At 35.3% G+C, this 19593-nt stretch overlaps 1 protein-coding gene and 1 long non-coding RNA gene across 11 annotated transcripts in view; both read right to left on the bottom strand.

Moving 5' to 3' along the window:
• The window catches only part of LOC146404771 (uncharacterized), a 1009186-nt gene that overhangs the window by 280356 nt on the left and 709237 nt on the right, over positions 1–19593 (bottom strand). The gene's annotated exons all lie outside the window — the stretch shown is intronic.
• Positions 1–19593, bottom strand: part of USP34 (ubiquitin specific peptidase 34) — a 256731-nt gene that overhangs the window by 165431 nt on the left and 71707 nt on the right. For all 10 annotated transcript variants that reach the window (XR_014841823.1, XM_085019077.1, XM_021087501.2 and 7 more), the window contains 5 exons: positions 18032–18099; positions 15912–16104; positions 14790–14851; positions 3919–4000; positions 3739–3831 (listed from right to left, as the gene is read on the bottom strand). Coding sequence is in view for 9 of the 10 variants with exons in the window: in XM_085019077.1 (XP_084875203.1) it covers positions 3739–3831; positions 3919–4000; positions 14790–14851; positions 15912–16104; positions 18032–18099 (498 nt within the window). In the remaining variant the exon portion in view is untranslated. The remainder of the gene's footprint in view (positions 1–3738; positions 3832–3918; positions 4001–14789; positions 14852–15911; positions 16105–18031; positions 18100–19593) is intronic.

Genomic DNA, 19593 nt, shown 5'->3' with positions numbered 1-19593 from the left:
GAAACAAAAAAGCAGGAGGCATAACTCTCCCAGACTTCACACAATACTACAAAGCTACAGTCATCAAAACTGTGTGGTATCAACACAGACACATGGATCAATGGAACAGAATAGAAAGCCCAGAAATAAACCCACATCCCTACAGTGAATTAATCTTTGACAAAGGACACAGGGAACTATACCTAATCACTTGTGATGGAACATGATGGATGATAATGTGAGAAAAAGTGTATATATGACTGGGTCACTCTGCTGTACAGCAGAAATTGACAGGACACTGTAAATCAACTATAATGGAAAAAAATTAAAATCTTTACATAAAGATTCTTGACAAAGGAGGCAAGAATATAAGGTGATATAATCATAACATAAACCATACAAATACTTTCTGGGTCAATCTCCCAAGGCAATACTAATAAAAACAAAAATAAACAAATGGGACCTAATCAAACCTACAAGCTTTTGCACAACAAAGGAAAACAAAAATAATGAAAGGACAACCTACAGAATGGGAGAAAATAATTGTAAATGATGAAACTGACAAAGGCTTAATCTCCAAAATACACAAACAACACATAAAACAAAAAACAAACAACCAAATCAAAAAATGGGCAGAAACCTAAATAGACATTTCTCCAAAGACAACATAGAAAATGGCCAGTAGGAACATGAAAAGATGCTCAAGATCACTAATTACTAAAGAAATGAAAATCAAAACTACAATGAGGTAGCAACTCACAATGGTAAGAATGGCCATCATCACTTAAGTTTACAAATAACAAATGCTGGAGAGCGTGTAGAGAAAAGGGAGCCCTCCTACACTGTTGGGAATGTAAATTGATACAACCACCATGGGAAAAGTATGGAAATTCGTCAGAAAACTAAACACAGAATCACCACATGCTCTAGAAATATATCCAGACAAAACTATAATTCAAAAAGACACATGGACCCCTGTGTTCCCAGCAGCACTATTCGCAATAGCCAAAACATGAAAACATGGAAACATAAATGTCCATCAACAGATGAATGGACTACAAGATGTGGTATATCTATAATGGAAGAAGAGCTAGCAGGCTTGAAAAATGATTTGCGAGATATGGTAGCTTTAAAACACATCCACAAATTTTTTGAAATTCATTTCTCTAAGAGGTGGAGATTCCTAAGGCAACAGAAATAAAAGCTAAACAAATGGGATCTAACCAATCTTATAAGCTTTTGCACAATAAAGGAAACCATCAACAAAACAAAAAGACAACCTACAAAACAGGAAAAAATATTTGCAAATGATGCCACCAAAAAGGGCTTAATTTCCAAAATATACAAACAGCTCATACAACTCAATAACAAAAAAACCAAAACAACCCAATCAAAAAATGTACAGATGGAGTTCTGTGGCATAGCAAGTTAAGGTTCCGGCATTGTCACTGCAGCAGCTTGGGTCACTGCTGTGGCACAGATTAGATCCCTGGCCCAGAAACTTCCATATGCCACAAGTTGCCTCCCCCCAAAAAAAGAAGCAGCTTACCATGAAATAAAATCTATATGTGAATAACTAAAATACTGAATGATACAAAAGAAAATAAATGGCTTATCATGTTCTGTACAGAATACAGACCTTCACTTCTCAAATTAATAACTATAACAAAAAAAGTAAATGCTAAATTCACAAGGAATAAGAAATGAAATGGAAATTTCTTTACAAAAAAATATAAGGCTAAAGAATTGGCCTTGACAGATATTAAAAAATATTACCTAGACACAAGGAGAAGAAAGAAAAGACATTAGTATAAAATAAGGAATCAGTAAATTTTCTTTGATGGGCTAGACAGTAAATACTCTAGGATTACAGATCATAAGGTCTCTGTTACAAATGTACTTTTTCTGTACTCTCTGCCATTGCAGAGTGGAAGCAGCCAAAGACAATATGGAAAAGAATGGGCAAAGTTATGCTGCCAAAAACTATTTACAAAATCAGGTGGCCAGCAGAAGGCCCTAAGTTTATTAGATCATGCTGGATATTATCAATAGGTCAGCCGACAAAGTCCAAATTGGCCCAGTCAAAATAAAACTGGTATCTCAAATCAGTTTGGTATCTCAAATCAGAATGGAATGTGAACAACTATGTAACCAAACAATGGCGGGGGAAGGGGAGAATTTCTGGATATATACATTACACCTTGAACCATGAGAAATTCCAATGGATCAAAGATTAAAATATAAAATTGAAAAAAACCTGTACAGAAAGAAACTAATGGGGAATTTTCTTATCATCTTGAAATGAAGGCACTGCAAAACATAACACAAATGCCATGGGCCACGAAAAATTCAACCCTAAATTTGAAACTATAAACTTGAAACTAAATGACAAAAACCACCTTAAGGAAAGCAAAAAGACATCAAAGTAGAATGTAAAATATAGAATGCAGTCATAACTCATTAACAGACAAAAGTCCAATTTCATTGATATATAAAGCTCTCCTGCAAAAAAGAAAACAAAGCAACTGATAAATGGCAAAGAATATAAACAGATATTCCAGAAAAGGAAACGAAAATGGCTATTAAACACAGAATTTTCAACCTGATTCATAAAAAAGAAATTCAAATTTAAATTATCAATGATATATATCACTTTTCACCCACGAGTTTAGCAAATATCAAGAAATTTAAGAACATAATTTATTGAAAAGGATAAGGTAAGTCACTATCGTGCCATTAGCTATAAGTAAAGCTACCAGAAGCTTTAACCTAAAACTTCTACTTATCCTACATAATTATTTTGTACACAGATGAAAGGAGTTTCATAATAAGTTACTTATTATAGCACTGGTTATAATGGAAAGGACTGGGAAAAAATATAATGCCTATGAATAGAATTGGTTAAATTATTATGGTACAAGCATATCATGAAACACTATACAGTTCCAAGAAAATAATAAGTGCGTCACATGTTGATATGGAATAGTAATTTCCAGGTTAAACTGTAAAGTGAAAAAAGACAAGTCCATTTAGTATGATACATTTGTGGAAAAGAGGACAAGGAAAGAAAAATGTTTACAGTTACCTATTGATATAGAAAATCTACGACGCACCTGAGAGGTTAGAAATTGCATGCGTGGGAGAAAGAGGAAGGAGGGAGAAAATGTCTATTCTTTTATAATCTACTTTACAACATTTGAACCATAGGATATGTGCCTATTCAAAAAATTAAATTAAAAAAAAACCTGTATAAAAGAAAACACCGATACAACATTCAGGATAGAAGAACTGATTGTGTAAATATAAAAGAACTGATTGCATAAATGTCTCTTTATAAACCAAGAATCTCCCACTGACTGACTCTCATTTCCCTCAACTGTACCAATAGTACAGACCGTAGGATATGTGCCTATTCAAAAAATTAAATTAAAAAAAAAGCCTGTATAAAAAAAAACACCAATACAACATTCAGGATAGAAGAACTGATTGTGTAAATATAAAAGAACTGATTGCATAAACGTCTCTTTATAAACCAAGAACCTCCCACAGACTGACTCTCATTTCCCTCAACTGTACCAACAGTACAGTAAGACACAGACTCTAAAGCTAGAATTCATAGATTCCATCCCCAACTTTTTCCATGTCTTTGTTTCTTTAGCTACAAAATGAGAATGGTAATAGAATTTACCTTATAGGGGAGCAAAACACTTAAAAGATATAATAAGGAAACACCTAATAAATGAAAACTACTGCTATTACCTGCGCTGCAGCCCAAATGCAGTCAATATGCTGAGTACTCAGTCGTCCTTCTGCTGCCAAAAAATTCAAAATCACTTGGCACTGTTTGATAATCTGCAAAATAAAAACTTACTATAGTTAATTTTTCAAAACATTCTTGTCTCTTAATAGAGCAGAGAAATCATACACATATCCACAAACCTCAATATGTAAATTTGGTCCAAATATATGCTCTACCACATTGTTGCTTATAAGCCAGTCTGCAAGTTCTTTAGCAATCGACCTAAAGTCGAAAAATAAAAATAGTTAATCCATTAAAAAAAATAGCAGTCTAAAAGCAGATTCAGTTGCAAACCTAAATTTGTTCATATACAAGTAATAAAGAAGTGATTATATACAATTAACTTTATATATAATTATCGGTTTAACAAGAGAACTGAAAAAGAAATACAAATGGTAATATTGGCTGAATTTACAAACAAGCAAAAAAATTCTGGCAAGTTAGGATAACTAATAACCAGGTACACAGGTGACAATACCAAGGGTAACACCTAAAAAGTGATCTATTTCCTTACTAAAAGACTTTACCTTCCCATTTTAAATTTCCGTAGTAGGCACTGAAGCATTTCATTTTCTAGAATTTCATGTAAAAAAGAAAAAAAAAAAAAAAAAAGATACAAGAGTTCCCTGGTATCTCAACAGGTTAAGGATCTGGTGTTGTCACTGCAGTTTAGTGAGTTCAATCCCTGGCATGGGAACTTCCACATGATGTGGGTATGGCAGGGGGGAAAAAGGTACTGTATTTTAGATTATTTTACTCAGCATTAAGATTTATCCATTTTGTTTTGTCATTAGCTCATTGGTTCCTTCCAGGTTTGGGCAATTATGGGTACAGCTGCTATAAACACCTGTGGGCAGTCTTTTGTGTAGACATAAGTTTTTACCTCCTTTGGGTAATGCCAGGGAACACGACTGTTAGGTCTTGAGTATTCCGAGTTTTCTAAGATACTGTGAAACTGTCTTCCAAAGTGGCAGTACCTTGTTGCATTCCCATCATCAATGAATGAGAGTTCCTAATGCTCCATATTCTTGTCATCATTCGGTGTTATCAGTGTTCTGGATTTTGACCATTCTAATAGACGTGCAGTGAAATCTCATAAATCTTTTGATTTGCATTCCCCTGACTGAAAGAGGAAGCATCTTTGGATGTGTTCATCTGCCATCTGTATATCTTCTTTGACAACATGTCTGTTAAAGTCAGCATATTTTGTAATCAAGTTGTTCATTTTCTTACTATTAAAATTTTTAAGAGTCCTTTGCCTATTCTGGATAACAATCCTTATCAGATGTCTTTTGCAAATATTTCCTCATCTATGGCTTGTTTTTTCATTCCCTTGATAGTGTCTTTCGCAGAGCCCAGTTTTTAATTTAAAGAAGTCCAACTTATCCATTCATGGGTCATGATGTTGTGTCCAAAAGGTCACCACCACACCCAAGGTCAGCTAAGTTTCCTCCTTTGTTATCTTTTAGGAGTTTTATAATTTGCAATCTAACTTTAGGTGTGTGTTCCATTTTGAATTAATTTTTATAAAAGGTGTGAGATCTGTCTAGAATTTATTTTTGTTTCAGCACTACTTGTTGAAAACCCTATCTGTGCTACCTTGTACTGTCTCCTCCTTTGTCAAAGGTCCGCTGACTATATTTATATAGCCCTATTTCTGAGCCCTCTGTTTTCTTTTTTTTCTTTTTTTGCTTTTTATGGCCACAGCTGCAGCATATGGAAGTTCCAGGCTAGGGGTTGAGTCCGAGCTACAGCTGCCGGCCACAGCCACAGCAACTCAGGACCCAAGCCACGCCTGTAACCTATGCCACGCTCGTGGCAACACCGGATGCTTAACCCACTGAGCAAGGCCAGGGATTGAACCTGCATCCTCATGGATACTAGTCAGATTTGTTTCTACTGCACTGCAACGGTAACTCCTGATCCCTCTATTTTGTTTCACTGATCTATTTGTCTATTCCTTCACCAATACCACGCTATCTCAATCACTGTAACTTTTTTTTTCTTTTTTCTTTTTTTTTTTTTGCCACATTTGCACCATGCAGAAATTCCCAGGCCAGGAATTGAACCCATGCCACAGCAGCAACACAAGCCATAGCAATGAATGACAATGCTGGATCCTTAACCCACTGAGCCATCAGGCAACTCCTACATTAAGTCTTGAAGGTGGGTAATGTCAATTTTCCAACACTGTTCTTTCAACACTGTGTTCTACTCTGGGTCTTTTGACTCTCTATATAAACAAATGTTAGAATCAGTTTGTCAACATCAACAAAATAACTTAATTGGGATTTTTGATTGGGATTACATTTAATCTGTAGATCAAGCTAGAAAGAACTGATACCTTTTCAATTTTCAGTCTTCCTATCCATGGACATGGAATTTGTGTCTTTTTTTTAATTGGTCTTTTGTTTGTATGTTTTAGGGCCGCATCCAAGGCATACGAAGCTTCTCAGACTAGGGGTCCAATCAGAGCTACAGATGCTGGCCTACACCAGAGCCACAGCAACACAGGATCCAAGCTGCATCTGCGACCTACACCACAGCTCATGGCAACACCAGATCCTTAACCCAATGAGTGAGGCCAGGGATCGAACCCACACCCCCATGGCTGCTAGTCAGATTTGTTTCCACTGAGCCAAAGGAACTCCAAATTTCCACTTATTTAGCTCTTCTTCGCTCTTTCATCAGAGTTTTATTTTCCTCAGATAGATATAAATGTAACAACATACAACATACAAACAAGATCTAAGTATTTCATTTTTTGTGTGCTAATGTAGATGGTATTCTTATTTTAAATTTCAAATTCCACTTCTTCACTGCTGGTATAGAGTAGAGACTGATTTTTGATTAACTTTGTATCCTGAAATTCTGCTGTAAATGTTCATAAGTTCCACCAGTCTGTCAGTTCTTCCAGATTTTCTACATAGACGATCATAATATCTACAATCAAAGACAGTTTTATTTCCTCCTTCCTATTTCTTTCTTCCTTCCTCAATATACCTTTTACTTCCTTTACTTGTCGTATAGCATCAAGTAGGACCTTCCAGTACATTGTTGAAAAGCAGTAGTGAGAGGGAACAACCTTTCCTTGTTCCTGATCTTTGTGGAAAAGCTTTGAGCTTCACATTAAGTATGATATTAACTGTAGGGGTTTTTACAGAAGATTTCCTTTTGGGGGGAGGGTCTTTTTAGGGCCACACTAATGGTATATGGAGGTTCCCAGGGTAGGGATCGAATTGGAGCTGCAGCCACTGGCCTACACAGCCACAGCAACAACAGATCTGAGCTGTAAAGGCAACCTAAACCACAGCTCCCAGCAACGCGCTGAGGTCAAGGATCAAACCTCCGTCCTCATGGATGCTTAGTGAGATTCTTTTCTACTGAACCATGACAGGAACTCCTAGATGATCTTTATATCATGCTGAGGACATGCCCCTCTCTGCCTAGTTTTCTCAGAGTTTTTATCACAGATGAGTGTTTGTCTTTGTCAAATGCCTTTTCTGCATCTATTCATCATCATGTGACTTTTCCTTTTCAGCCTATTGATGTGATAGATTACATTAATTGACTTTGAAATGCTGAGCCAACCTTGAATACTTGAGATAAATCTCACTTGGCTGTAGTGTATCATTTTTTTCATACCTTGTTGTGTTCGATTTGTTAATCTTTGTGAGTATTTTTACATGTATGTGCATGAGAAGTACTTTTCTGCAGTTTTCTTGTAATGTCTGGTTTTGGTATTATGGTAATGTTTGCCTTAAAGAATGAGCAAGCCAAGGTTCCCTCTGCTATCTTCTGAAGGAAACTATAGAAAATTGGTGTAATTTTGTCCTTAAACATTTGGTAAAATTTACCAGTGAACACATCTGGGCCTGGTGCTTTCTATTCTAGTTTATTGTTAATTCAATTTATTTAATGGGCCCTTTTAGATTAATTCTTTAAAACAATTTAAATGGCTACTACAGAAAAAATTTTAATGAAAAAAGCAGTGATAGGTATATTCTGGGTAGTAAAAAAACAGGTTTCAAAATAATACGTGCAGTGAAAAGACCCCAGGTTTTTTCACCTATATAAATTATTCAGAGACAAACCAGAAGGATTAAACAATTTCTTTTCATATTTATCCACAGACTAATTATAGTTAATTAAGTAATCAATCTAACAAGGCCTTACTGTATAACACAGGGAACTATATTTAATATCCTGAGAAAAACCATAATTGAAAAGAATATTAAAAGGAATGTGTGTGTGTGTATATATATATGTATATATATATATAACTAAATCACTTTGCTGTACAGCAGAAACTGACACAACATTGTAAATCCACTATAATAGTTCAATTCAAAATACAAAATTAAAAAATTTTATTCCAAAGATCTAAAGAAGTTATGAATTAGATTTATAGCCTCGCCTCAATAAAATATTAAGATAAAACTACTAAGGTATATTTTACCTATTTCTGAGTAGCTCTACAGAGGCTATGATCCATGAAACAACTCTGTGATTTGCCTAACATGCACATGGACAGTTCCACTACTAACAGTAATTCTAAAAAACAAACCCCATGTCTTCAGTTTCTTGAAAGACATTAAAACACTCAGGGACTTTTGTAACAGCTGAGAACTCTAACTAGAACTTAGCAGCATAAAACTGGACCACATTATCAATAATAACCAAACATGTATACACTCGGTCTCCCAGAAGAAGTAAGGGGGAGCAGGAAAAAAAAGCTCAAAGAATCTATAACCAAACATACCAAATTTGATGAAAAAGGTTCATCTACACATCTAAGAATCACAACAAACTTCAACTAGGATAAATACAAGGATATCAATACCCAGACACAACACAGTCAAAGTGTTAAAACCTTAAGACCAATGAAAGAATCTTAAGAACAAGAGAAAAAGAGATAAGCATATACAAAAGATCCACAACAGGATTAGCAGCTGACTTCTTATCAGAAACAAAGGAATAGAGCACTACTGAAGCAGTGATCCTATATTTTACTAGACTTGTTATTAATCTGAAATAGACAATAAATTACTATTAATAAGACGCATATTTTAACTCATAAAGCAACCATTAACAAAGTAATTTTTGTCACACCCATAGCATGTGGAGGAAATTCCTGGGCCAAGGATCGAACCTGTGCCACAGCAGTGACCTGAGCTGCTGCAGTGATAATTCCAGATCCTCAACCCACTGCACCATGAGAGAACTCCATAAAATAATTTTTAAAGTAGTAAAAAAGGGAATTAAAGGGGGTGGGGGGAGGCTGAGGATTTGGGATGGAAATGCTCTATTATTGTACAACTATAAATGTAATTAATTAATGTAAAAAATTCAAGGTATAGTTAATTTACAATAAAAAATAAAAACAAATAAATAAAAATTTTAAAATCCTCTGTAGGAGTTCCCGTCGTGGCACAGTGGTTACTGAATCTGACTGGGAACCATGAGGTTGAGGGATCGATCCCTGCCCTTGCTCAATGGGTTAACGATCCGGCGTTGCTATGAGCTGTGGTGTAGGTTGCATACGCAGCTCGGATCCTGCGTTGCTGTGGCTCTGGCGTAGGCTGGTGGCTACAGCTCCGATTCAACCCCTAGCCTGGGAACCTCCATATGCCGCAGGAGCAGTCCTAGAAAAGGCAAAAAGACAAAAAAAAAAAAAAAAAGTCCTCTGTATCCATGAGTTCTGCATCCACAGACCCAACAAACGGAGGGTCAAAAATACTTTTTAAAAAATTCCAGAAAGTTCCAAAAGGCAAAACTTCAACTTGCAACATTCTGACAACTATTTATGTAACACCTACATTTTAAATTATGTAAGAGGATGTATATAGCTTATAGGCAAACACCTCGTTTTATATAAGGGATTTGAGCATTGGCAGATTTTGTTATCTGCAGGGAGTTCTGAAACCAATCGTCCAGATATGTCAATGGACCACTGTACTACCATGTATCTACATAATGCAAAATAAAGTACTAAAGGAGAGACAGGAAAAAAATGTTTTAAAAGAAGACATGTAAGAATCCAAGAGCTTGGGGGAAATAACAATAAAAATTAAATAAATAAATAAATAAAAAGAATCCAAGAGCAAAATGGCAAATATAAATACAACTATATAAATAACATTAAGAGTGAATGAATTAAATACCAATCAAAAGGCAGAGTTGGTAGGAGTGATTTTCTTTTTTATTTCTTTTTTGCTTTTTAGGGGTCACACCTGCAGCATATGGAAGTCCCCAGGCTAGGGACTGAATCAGAACTGCAGGTGCCAGCCTACGCCACAGCAATAGCACCTCCAGATCCGAGCTACATCTGTGACTTACACCATGGCTTGTGGCAACACCAGATTCTCAACCTACTAAGTGATGCCAGGGACCAAACCAGCATCCTCATGGATACTAGTCAGGTTCATTACCACTAAGCCATAATAAGAACTTCCAAAAAAAAATTTTTTTTAATCCAACCATATGCTGCCTCCAAGAGACATACTTTGGGTCCAAAAGCACAAACAGATTGAAAGTAAGAGGATGGGAAAAGACCTACCATGAAAACAGCAATCAAAATAAAATTACAATGACTGGGCTAAATACACTTTAAGCCAAAAAAATGTTTTAAGGAGATAAAGAGGAACATTTTATAATGATGAAAGGATGAAATTACCAGGTCTATAAAACCTATAAACATATATGTACCTAACAAATTGTCCTAAACTAACATGAAGCAAAAGCAAAACACAACAGAACTGAAAGGAGAAAAAGAAATACAGCTAATTCTTGTAACACTTGGCAGTTATATTCTGTAACGTCACTGCACTGTTTGCTAACACTGAACCCTTGAATATTTTCTAAAATTATTGTCACCCACCACTTTAATGGGTAAAAAGAAAATGTCATTACCATCAGGTGCTTGCACGAGTGGGTTCTCTTTAAAAAAAAAAAAAAAAAAAAAGACTCAGTGCAGTAATGTAACTTGCTATATGCCTTTGACTGGAAAAAGATAGGGTACGATTAAACATAAATCTTATAAAGTAACTTTAGGTACACAATTTGTTCTACAATCCATCAGAATCCCTTTTGAAGACAGATGTTTCACAACATTAAGATTTGTTTTCAAGTTCTCACTTAAGTCAGGACAATGTAAGGGAAGCTTTTCCCCTTATGTAAAAATGCTATCACAGACCATCACCATCTGTTCCCCCAGGCCCATTCATTTCAGTATTAAAATTATCTCTCAATCATTTCTTTCTTTTTATTTGATAGTTTTTCTAAACATTTTTAATATAACTGAGGTACAACAGATATATTGCACTAGTTTCAAATGTACAACATGATGATTCAATACAGTATATATTGCTAAATGGTTACCTACTGTGATAGGTAACTACACTTACTGAGTTAACAAACACCATTATACACACTGACAAAAATTTTTTCCCCTGTGATGAGGACTTTTAAGATCTTAGCAACTTTCAAGTATGTTACACTGTATTAACTACAGTCATCACCATGCTGTGCATTACATCCCCATGGCTTAATTATTTCATAACTAGAAATCTGTACCTTTCGACCTTGGGGTTTTTTTGTTTTTAAAGTCCATATATAAATGAGATCATATGGTATCTTTCTCTGGTATATTTTAGTTAGTATAATGCCTTAAAGGTCCATCCGTGGTATCATAAATGGCAAGACTTCCAGAGAAAATGAGGTTCAGAAGTGTTTAGGTGACTTGCCTGAGGTTCCCCAACATCAGGAGCTAGAGTCGGGATTTATATCCCTCCAACTAGCTCAGAGCCACAGCTTCTGGCACTACACTGCACTGCATACTACCACTTCCATCCTCAGGTCATCTCTGTACCAGGGTTCAAACAAGAACTCAGAGAATCACCTTGTTTGACTTCATTTGGGAATGTGCATGTGGGGACACTCAAATTTTTTACTGCTCTGCACATTTCCACAAACAACCATGAGAGTACCACCAGGATTGATTTGAGGGTTACAAATTAATTGCAGCAATGGGCAAAATCATAAACAAAGAATCCACAGAGAGGATCAAGTGAAATTGGAGACTTCAATGACCTACTTTTAATAATGGAATAGAAAAATAGCTAGAAAATCAACAAGGATATACAAGACAAGCAATATTACAAACTCTTTAGATGTGAAGGACATTCAGAAAACACCCCATACAACAGCTGAATAAATAGTCTTAATAAGCACAAATGAACTTTCTGCAGTACAGATCACACTCTAGTCCATAAAGCAAGACAAATAATGCAACTAAAAACTGGGCAAAAAAACTGAACAATTCCCCAAAGAAAGAGGATTGCAAATAACCATACCAAAACATGTTCAATACCAAGTGCAATTAAAACCAAAATGAAATGCTACTTTACACCCCAGAATCAAAAAGACCTAAGTGCTGGCGAGATTGGGGAAAAAATGGAAACCTCATACATTGGTACTGGGAGTATAAAATAAATGAACACTGGAAAACATCTTAAGTTTCTTTATAAGTTAAACATAAAATCACCATACAAACTAGCAATTATATTCTTATAAATCGACCAAGTGAAATGAAAACATATGTCCACAAAGACTTGTACACAAATGTTTAAAGCAGCTTTATCCATACTAATCACAAAGTAGAAAGAATTGAAGTATCTATCAAATATCCATCCTTAATAAAAAGATAAACTGTGATACAGTTACATAATGTAGTACTATTCAGCAATAAAAAGGAGTGAAATGCTGATTCACACAACATAAATGAAACTCAAACAGTTTAAGTGAAAAGCGGCAACTCGAAAAGACAACTACTGGGGAGAGGGGAGGAAGCGGGATGGAAGAGGAGTTTGCAGTTTTTAGATGCAAACTATTACATTTAGAACAGATAAGCAATGAGGTCCTACTGTGCGGCACAGGGAACTATATCCAATCTCTTGTGGCAGAACATGATGGAGGATGGTTTGAGAAAAAGAATCTCTATATATATGTATGACTGGGTCACTATGCTTTACAGCAGAAACTGACACAACACTATAAATCAGCTATAAAAACAAAACATAAACCCTACTATGAGGAAAATAAATAAGCTACAAGGATATATACTGTACAACACAGAAAATATAGCTAATATTTTATAACAACTATACATGGACTAAAAATTGTGAATCACTATGCTGACACCTGCAACTTATATAATATTGTACAAGCATACCTCAATTAAAAAATGAACACACCCTGAAAAAAGAAAAAAAAGAAAAAGACCACTATCAGAGTTCCCACTGTGGGACAAAAGGATCAGTGGCATCCCTGCAGAACCAGGATGCACATTCAATTCCCCACCCATCAGTGGGTTAAAGGATCTGGTATTGATGCAACTATAGCTTGGATCTGATCCCTGGCCCAGCAACACCGTATGTCGTGGGGTGGCCAAAAAAGAAAAAAAAAATTTTTTAAAAAAGGTGAAAATATTCAAGTACTACATTTTATTAAAGAAAGAAAGAAAAAGACCACTTCATTTATAGGAAATGCCGCAAATGGGCAAATCTATACAGACAAAAAAGTGGAGCTGGGGATAAGAATAGAGACTGACTACAAATGAGCAAAAGGATCTTTCTTAAGTTCTAGCATTGGACTGTGATGATAAATGCACAACTGTAATTTTACTAAAATTTATTATAAAAACAGGTGAGTGTTATGATATGTATAGTATCTATACCTTAATAAAACTGTATAGTATCTATACCTTAATAAAACTGCTTAACGAGACCCAATTCACAGGCTCCAACTATATTTATCACACTTTTTGTTATTTGCTCCAATCTTTTCACACCGTATAGATCCTTGTCTTCCCAACTTAAATTATCTCTATCCACTATTCCTCAAAATTTTTACTCCTCCCTCTTAAGCATGTCTTTAGGATATATAAACCTGACACATTTTTGAATGGAATACCTTCTTACTCTCTATCCACAGCAACATAAAGACCCAGGCTGGACATGTCAGGGTTACTGCCCTGATGATTCCAGGATTTTTTTCTTTTTGTCTTTTTGCAGGGATGGGGAGTGATACCACATTGGTAATCTTAAGATTCTTTTAGAGGCAATCTAACCGGGTCGGAGAAGAGGCACTGAGGGGTCAAAAGGGAAATCCAGAGCTGTAATTTCATATACACTGGAAATAATCCATGTAATGTTCTGACTCTGTGAAATAGCACTCCTAATATGAACCAGAATTTATAAAGCTAGTACCAATTCTGGGCACACATTCTAAAGGGACCACTGACAAAGAATGTTGCCAATATGAATGATTCGTGTGGTGATAAATTATAAAAACCATAACACATGAGGGAAAAAAGAGACATAGTCTCTGGTTTTCAAATTCACGAAAGATTGGCTCAACTGAGATTAGCTTCATAGAGCAAAACTGGGATCAATGCAGTACAGTAAAACAAAAATGATTCATTCAAATAATTATAAATTTCCTAACACCTTAAAACTGTATCTATTCAAGCAGAAAACATTACTACCCACTGAGATTAAAAAACATTTCTATACTGAATGGACTATTAAATGGAACAAATATTGGAATAAATAAATATTTCCAAGTACTTAAAAAGTCCGAAGCTATAGAAACTACTTCTTTTCATACATGAGCATCACTAACTTGGTTTCCCTGCAAAATCTGTTGAATGCTATCTTTTTCTGCAACAAGTGTGGTTTCTAACAACAGTCAGCACTTTTTCTTTACTACTAAATTCTCCTGTACAAATAGCATCTGTTTTGCATTTTGTACAAATAACTTTATATGCTTTTAAAAGAGAAATGTTTCAATACATTGCTCAGAAAACTTATTAAAGACTGTACAAATGAACCCACAAGGCAAATAATTTCTAGTAAACATTTCAAATATAATAAAGTCACAATTATATTTACCATATAAACAGCTGCACACTGAATAGTGTATTTATGTATAAATTAACAATCCTACTTACGTTTCTGTGTCTGATACCAATGATTCATTATTGCACACATCATTGAAGGTATGAAGTTGATTCTATAAACAGAAAAGAAATTAAAGATTTTCCACAAGTTTTCTTATATATGTTAGCAATTGCCAAGAAACATCATTTGATATACATAGATCATTATCATAACTAGATCAAATATAAAATAGATGATAATCAGATACACATATATTTCCCAAGTCTAGCTATTTCCTTTATCATTTTAAAACATTAATTCATTCCACAAGTAATAAATAGGCTTTATTCCACTAAAAACACTAAAGAAAAGCTGAATGAGGAGAAAAACACAAAAATCTAATGCAAGACAGCAAGTAACAGTATTACAAACATGAATTTCAGGAATGGCTTCCTAGACATATACTTTTTAAGATTTGACTTGGGAAACTCATCAAGTGTTTTCTACAAAGTCCAATGCATGGGTAAAAATCTAACTACTTCTGAATAACTACATTACAAAAACAGGCAGCAAATGTAAAGGAGTAAACTAATGCAGATTTTGGTAAATCAGAGAATGTAAATCTATTCTAAAGAATGCAGCTAACTACTTAGCTCTAGCAAATTGTGGTCAACTAAGAATACATACTCAAGGATACTAGGTCTTATTCTCCACCCTACAGGCAATAATATGTACTTTTCCCTATTTAAAACAGTATTTGCTACCACACAACCCAAACATTCCTGTTAAGGTCAAATCTGGCCTATGGCCCAATTAATCTGTGGCTTCTGCCTAGAAAACGAGCTAACTACTTATAATTTCCAATTCTTTTTCCTCTCTGAAAAACTGCTTTCTAAATATGAAAAACTGAATAGTTTCTGGTTTTGTTTTTAAATTAAGGAGCTGGAAATAAAAAAGACCTAAAGTATAAATCCTTCTGAAGCTAAGCCTCAGCCTCCCCACAGTTAAAATAGGGAAAATGAGAATATATAGAAATTATTTGTAAAGACCATACAAAGTAATGCATGAAAATACTTAGCACAATGCCTAGCGTAACATAAGTGGCTCCAAAAGTAATAGGTATTAAAATGATAATGATGATAGTCTAAGAAGGCAAATAAAAAATTACAAAAAATAAGCCAAATACAGCTTACTGTTATCTGACTTAGTCCAGCCAACCTCATAGTCAACGTAGGCGACATAAAGTACTTAAATGCAAGATCTAAGCTTTCTTTATCAAAGCATAATGTCGTATCCAATGGTTCTTTCACTGTGCTCCACATTAAGTCAGCCATGTTGCGAGCCGCACTCTGTCTTAACTCCTGATCAGAGAGCTTGCATAAATACCTGAAATGATTTAGAATAAAACATACACAAAAACTTACAAACTATTTCTGAAGATCACTGAATAATCCAGTAATATTCCTTTGCTCAGTAATTACAAAATGTTTAGTACAGTAGAACCTGGCATCCTGGGATTAATATTCTCAATTTCAACTATTTCTAAGTGATGTTTCAAAGACTGTTATCTGTGGCAGTGTATCCCTTGCTGAGTCCAACATGAATCAGAAACACAAAGTCTAATACAACACTGTAAATCAACTCTATTTCAATTTAAATAAAGAAAAGAACAGCAAAGAGCCAAGTCATTTAACATCAGATTCTACAACTCCAGTAAAGCTTTACTATTCTCTAATATATGTATACTGCTGTTTTAGTAAATTTTGGGTGAATTCATGTAAATAGTACATCTACTCCCCTACAAGCCAACATTCTTCAAAATATGTACATTTTAAACATCATTCTTCTTTGGCTTTCAAAAATCACCAACCATGGAGTTCCTGTTGTAGCTCAGTGGGTTAAGAACCTGACATAGGGTTAAGAACCTGACATTGAGGGTGCAGGTTCAAAACCTAGCCTTGCCCAGTAGGTTAAGGATCTGGCACTGTCACAAGCTGCAGTGCAGGCAGCAAATGTGGCTCGGATCCAGTGTTGCTGTGGCTGTATTAGAGGCCATCAGCTGCAACTCCAATTTCACCCCAAGCCTGGGAACTTCCGTATACTACAAGTGCAGCCATAAAAAGAAAAAGAAAATCATAAGCCACTGGTTTTCTTCTCAAGCTCTGTATTTTGATTGGTTCCTCCTCTATTCAATCTTTCAAGATTAGTTCTCCTCTGGGCTTGCAATGGATTGCAAACAGGCCCCAATTACTTCATACAGTTTTTACAATGTGACTTTGCCACTTTTCCCAACAAAGACGTCATTTATCACCCTACTTCCTTGCATCTGAGCTTTGCCATGACAGTTCCTTTGGCCAATGGGGTATTAATAAGAGATTTGAAAGGTGTTCTCCTGTGGTGCAGCAGGTTAAGAATCCAGTGTTGTCACTGCAGCAGCTCGGGTCACTGCTGTGGCATGGGTTTGATCCCTATGCCTAGGGTGTGGCCAAATTAAAAAAAAAAAAGATGTGACATAAGCAGAAGCTTAAAAAGCCTTTGAACTTGCCCCTTCTCACTGGGAACTCTCCCACCACCAAGAAAAGAGACCCAGGAGAGCCTACAGGATGAAAGAGACATGGCTGATGCCCCAACTGACATCTAGCCAATTGCCAAGATAAATATGAACATCCTTCTCCACCAAGACCTGCTAACTAAAGGACATATGAATGAGGCTATTTATCCTAGCGCATCCAGCCCAGTGAGCCAAATCAGAAGATCTAGCCAACCAGAGAACTGAGACAATAATAAATGGCTGTTATTTTAAGCCACTAGTTTGGGGTGTTTTCTTACATAGCAAAAGCAAACTCACTGAGACCTTTGTAATTATAGTCCACTCTTTAGAACTTTCAACCCACCTCTGCTGTGATTTTTCCCTCTAATACTTATCCCTTTCTGATGAACTATATCATTTACTTATTTTCTACACAGACTACACAAAAGAGTTTTCTTCTCTGCTATATCCCCACTGCCTACAACATAGTATTTAGTATTTACTTGTTGAATGAATAGAGCGAAATATCATGTAACCATTGTAAATCTCTTTAATCCTTCTTACATACTCTGCAAAAAAAATTCCAACATAAATTGTTTAAAAGCAAATACTAAATATAAACCTACATATGTGCATAAAAAATACAACAAATTGTCAATGAAAATTTTCTCTGGCATATGTAAATACAAAGGACTGACAAACCATGTAAATCTGTACTATGGATATAAACTGTTTAAACATTGTTATATTAATAACCAGAGGGAAAAGATTATATTAACTCACCTGATAACATATGTCCTAAAAGGGATAATGTGCTGCATGACAGCAGGGATATGTAGCCATATTCGAATCTATAAAGAAACATAAAAATGTACAATGAATATGTCAAATACATATTAATTAAAAACAAGAACATTTAGTATTTTGTTGCCTCTAAAAATTAAATACATTTCATCTATTTTGAAAATATTTAATTAAAAAATGACTGCACACATTATCAGGTAAGTAATTTAATCTATATACATTTCTAATACATACAACAAAAGTCAATCTGAAGAATTAATACTAGCTTCTTGTTCAAAAGAGAACCATCTATACAAGTACTATCTTACTACATGGTATTCCGTATCTCTTTGTATGGTAGCAATCCAAATAGTACAGAACTAAAAAAAAAAAAAAAAATTTTTTTTTTTGTCTTTTTTGCTATTTCTTGGGCCGCTCTCACGGAATATGGAGGTTCCCAGGCTAGGGGTCGAATCAGAGCTGTAGCCACCAGCCTACGCCAGAGCCACAGCAACGCAGGATCCAAGCGGCGTCTGCAACCTACACCACAGCTCACAGCAATGCCAGATCCTTAACCCACTGAGCAAGGGCAGGGACCGAACCCGCAATCTCATGGTTCCTAGTCGGATTCGTTAACCACTGCGTCACGACAGGAACTCCAAAAAAAAAAATTTTAATAAATCATCTTGGTTTTTACTAAGCCATCTCATCCTTCCTTCTAAAAAGTACTGAATTACCTGATTTCTAGTCACTTCACTATCTAAATATATTTTTTACAGTCATTTACTGACCACAGTATCAACTATTTGTTGAATTAAGCACTTTAAGTATCTTAATCTAAGTTATAATAAAACTTATAACAAATCTGTTAATTTTTTCTGCACAATATTCCAGCCCATTTTTAAATCTACTGTGCTTATATTAGCTTTATTCTCATAAATGGTTTAAATATCACATAAAATCCTAAGTAGGAGCTCCTGCTGTGGCTCAGTGGAAACAAACTGAGGATGCGGCTTCAATCCCTGGCCCCACTCAATGGGTTAAGGATCTAGTGTTGCCATGAGCTGTGGTGTAGGCTGCAGACACAGCTCGAATGGCATTACTGTCGCTGTGGCACTGGCCAGCAGTTGCATGTCTGATTCAAACCCTAGCCCAGGAATTTCCATATGCCATAGGTGCAGTGCCCCCCCCCCCACCAAAATTTAAGTAAATCATTAAACAAGAAACTATGCTACTAAGCCTTAACACATGCAACTAACACAAATTACAAACAAATTTGGAAATACAGATTGTATGGCTTCACTTTAATCAAAGAACATAAGTTCTATAGCAAATACAATACTAATAGTGAAATGTTAAAACCCTTCCTTCTAGGACTAGGAACAAAACAAGAATACCTTTAATTCAACTTAAACTGAAGCTCCTAGACAGTGCAATAGGCAAGTAACTAAATAAAAGCTCCTATAGGACTAAAAAGAAGAATTACAATCAATATTAGTCTAAGTGTAAGTAGGAAATCCGAAAGAACTTTCCAATAAACTTTTCTGGAAATAACTAGTTTA

Source organism: Sus scrofa, chromosome 3 (assembly GCF_054392235.1).
Source record: "Sus scrofa isolate SSC_HxYL_T2T_F1_AM1 chromosome 3, Sscrofa_HxYL_maternal_Yorkshire_Landrace_v2.0, whole genome shotgun sequence".
In the NCBI taxonomy this organism is placed as follows: Eukaryota; Metazoa; Chordata; class Mammalia; order Artiodactyla; family Suidae; genus Sus; species Sus scrofa.
Note: the sequence above shows the minus strand (reverse complement) of the source record. Positions and strands in the feature narration are given on the sequence as shown.